The sequence below is a fragment of the Alexandromys fortis genome, unplaced genomic scaffold, assembly GCF_014885135.2.
Source record: "Alexandromys fortis isolate MF-2015 unplaced genomic scaffold, M_Fortis_MF-2015_v1.1 scaffold_43, whole genome shotgun sequence".
NCBI lineage: Eukaryota > Metazoa > Chordata > Mammalia > Rodentia > Cricetidae > Alexandromys > Alexandromys fortis.
The window spans coordinates 910,832-912,984 of NW_026067928.1; the positions used below are offsets into that span (position 1 = coordinate 910,832).

A 2,153-nucleotide genomic window follows, 5' to 3' on the forward strand; every position below is an offset into this window, starting at 1 on the left:
AAGGATCTCACCTGCCTCATATGAACACGTTCTGAGAGAATGATCACAATAATATTGCTTCAGTTATATAGCTTTATTTCAAGAAATATGGGAAGTGTGGTCATTTGAAATAAAATGCCCCTGCCAAAGATAGTATCACTATTAGAAGAGGTAACCTTATTGGAGTGGGTGTCACCTTGTTGAAGGAAGTGTGTCACTGTGAATGTGGACTTTAAAGTCTCATATAACCTAAAGCCATGTCCAGAGACTGACCACTTCCGGTTGTCTATGAGTCAAGATATAAGAACTCGCTCCTGACAGTTCCGGTGACGCTCCCGGAGTTTGTTTACGTCCCTCGCAGACCTAGCGGCTGAGTAGTTCTGCGTCTCGTACTCCAAGATGGGGAAGTCGTTCGCTAATTTCATGTGCAAAAAGGACTTTCATCCTGCGTCCAAATCCAACGTCAAGAAGGTATGGATGGCAGAGCAGAAAATATCATATGATAAAAAGAAACAAGAAGAATTAATGCAGCAGTACCTTAAAGAGCAAGAGTCATATGATAACAGATTGCTTATGGGAGACGAGTGTGTAAAGAACGGCCTGAATTTCATGTACGAGGCCCCACCGGGAGTTAAAAAAGAAAACAAAGAGAAGGAAGAAACGGAAGGAGAGACAGAATACAAATTTGAGTGGCAGAAAGGTGCTCCGAGAGAAAAATATGCGAAAGATGACATGAACATCAGAGATCAGCCCTTTGGTATCCAGGTTCGAAATGTCAGGTGTATTAAGTGTCTCAAGTGGGGTCACGTGAACACAGATCGAGAATGTCCCTTGTTTGGTCTTTCTGGAATCAATGCAAGTTCAGTTCCTACTGATGGCTCAGGGCCGTCGATGCACCCCTCGGAGCTAATAGCGGAGATGAGAAACAGTGGGTTTGCACTGAAACGAAATGTACTGGGGAGAAACTTGACCGCAAATGATCCATCACAGGACTATGTCGCGAGTGACGGTGAAGAAGACCCTGAGGTTGAATTCTTGAAGTCACTGACGACCAAGCAGAAGCAGAAGCTCCTCAGGAAATTGGATAGACTTGAAAAGAAAAAAAAGAAAAAGAAAAGTGATAAGAAAAAGAAAAAGCTACAGAAGAGCAGAAGTAAACATAGAAAACATAAAAACAAATCCCCTTCTTCCTCCTCCTCCTCCTCCTCCTCCTCCTCCTCCTCCTCCTCCTCCTTCTCCTCCTCCTCCTCCTCCTCCTCTTCTGACACTTCAGAAAGCAGCAGTGAGAGTGACAGCCAAGAGAAGAAAAGAGAGAAGAAGAAGAAAAAGAAGAGAACCAAATGTTCAGGCAGTAAAACCGGTGACTCTAAAGAGGATAAGTCTAAGAACAAGCTTCGTGAAGAACTTTCTAGCAGTCACGGTGACAGGGGAAGAACCGTGGAAAAATTGAGGCTCCTAAAACAAGAGAGTTCTGGGGAGAATAGCAAGCAGATCCATTCTGGTTCTGACCGGAAGTCCAGAAGCCATCGTCATAGTCCAGAGAAGAAAGGGTCTGACAGGAACGGGGGAATCAGAAGTCACAGCAGGGCTGAGAGCTGCAGGAGAAGCCGAAGCAGGAGCCCCCATGAAGACAGGGACAGAAGAAAGGACCCCAGAAGCCATGGCCATGGTGACTGTAGGAAAGCCAGTGCACGGTGAGCTCCGGAGGCTGAGGAGCAGCGGAGGGACCACTGTCTGCGAGTGAGGGACTCCATCTCACCGCATCTTCAGCAAGGGCTAACTTGCACATTATCTAATAAAGAAAAGTGTTCTTAATTTTCCATCTCTATAAACTATCATTTCAAGTATGAAAGCACTGAGTACCACAAGGTTGAGTTCGCAGATCTTTGTAGGGGCTCTGTTTAAGGGATAGTTTTGTTTCTATTGGTAGCTGTTTCTTATGCCTTGTACCAAATTTAAAATATGTTAAGTCATTGTGATTTTGTTATTTTGAAATAGCATTAAAACAGTGACAATCGTGAAAAAAAAAAAAAAAGATATAAGAACTCTCAGCTCCTACCCCAGCACTATCTCTGCGTATTGGACAAGGCTGCTTGTTTTCCTGGCTACCCCGGAATGAAGTAACTGCACAGAAACTGTATTGATTAAATCACTGCTTGGCCCATTTGCTCTAC

At 44.2% G+C, this 2,153-nt stretch overlaps 1 protein-coding gene across 1 annotated transcript; it reads left to right on the plus strand.

Annotated features, from left to right (window-relative positions):
- The first annotated feature begins 291 nt into the window (after positions 1-291).
- Positions 292-1,794, plus strand: LOC126503165 (corepressor interacting with RBPJ 1-like). Its single transcript, XM_050144715.1, has one exon. The coding sequence runs from the start codon at positions 379-381 to the stop codon at positions 1,675-1,677; it is 1,299 nt and encodes a 432-aa protein (XP_050000672.1). The 5' UTR covers positions 292-378; the 3' UTR covers positions 1,678-1,794.
- Positions 1,795-2,153: the final 359 nt, after the last annotated feature.

What these genes read in the sequence shown, in the direction of transcription:
- LOC126503165 (XM_050144715.1), top strand. Translation starts at nt 379, where the DNA reads ATGGGGAAGTCGTTCGCTAATTTCATGTGCAAAAAGGACTTTCATCCT.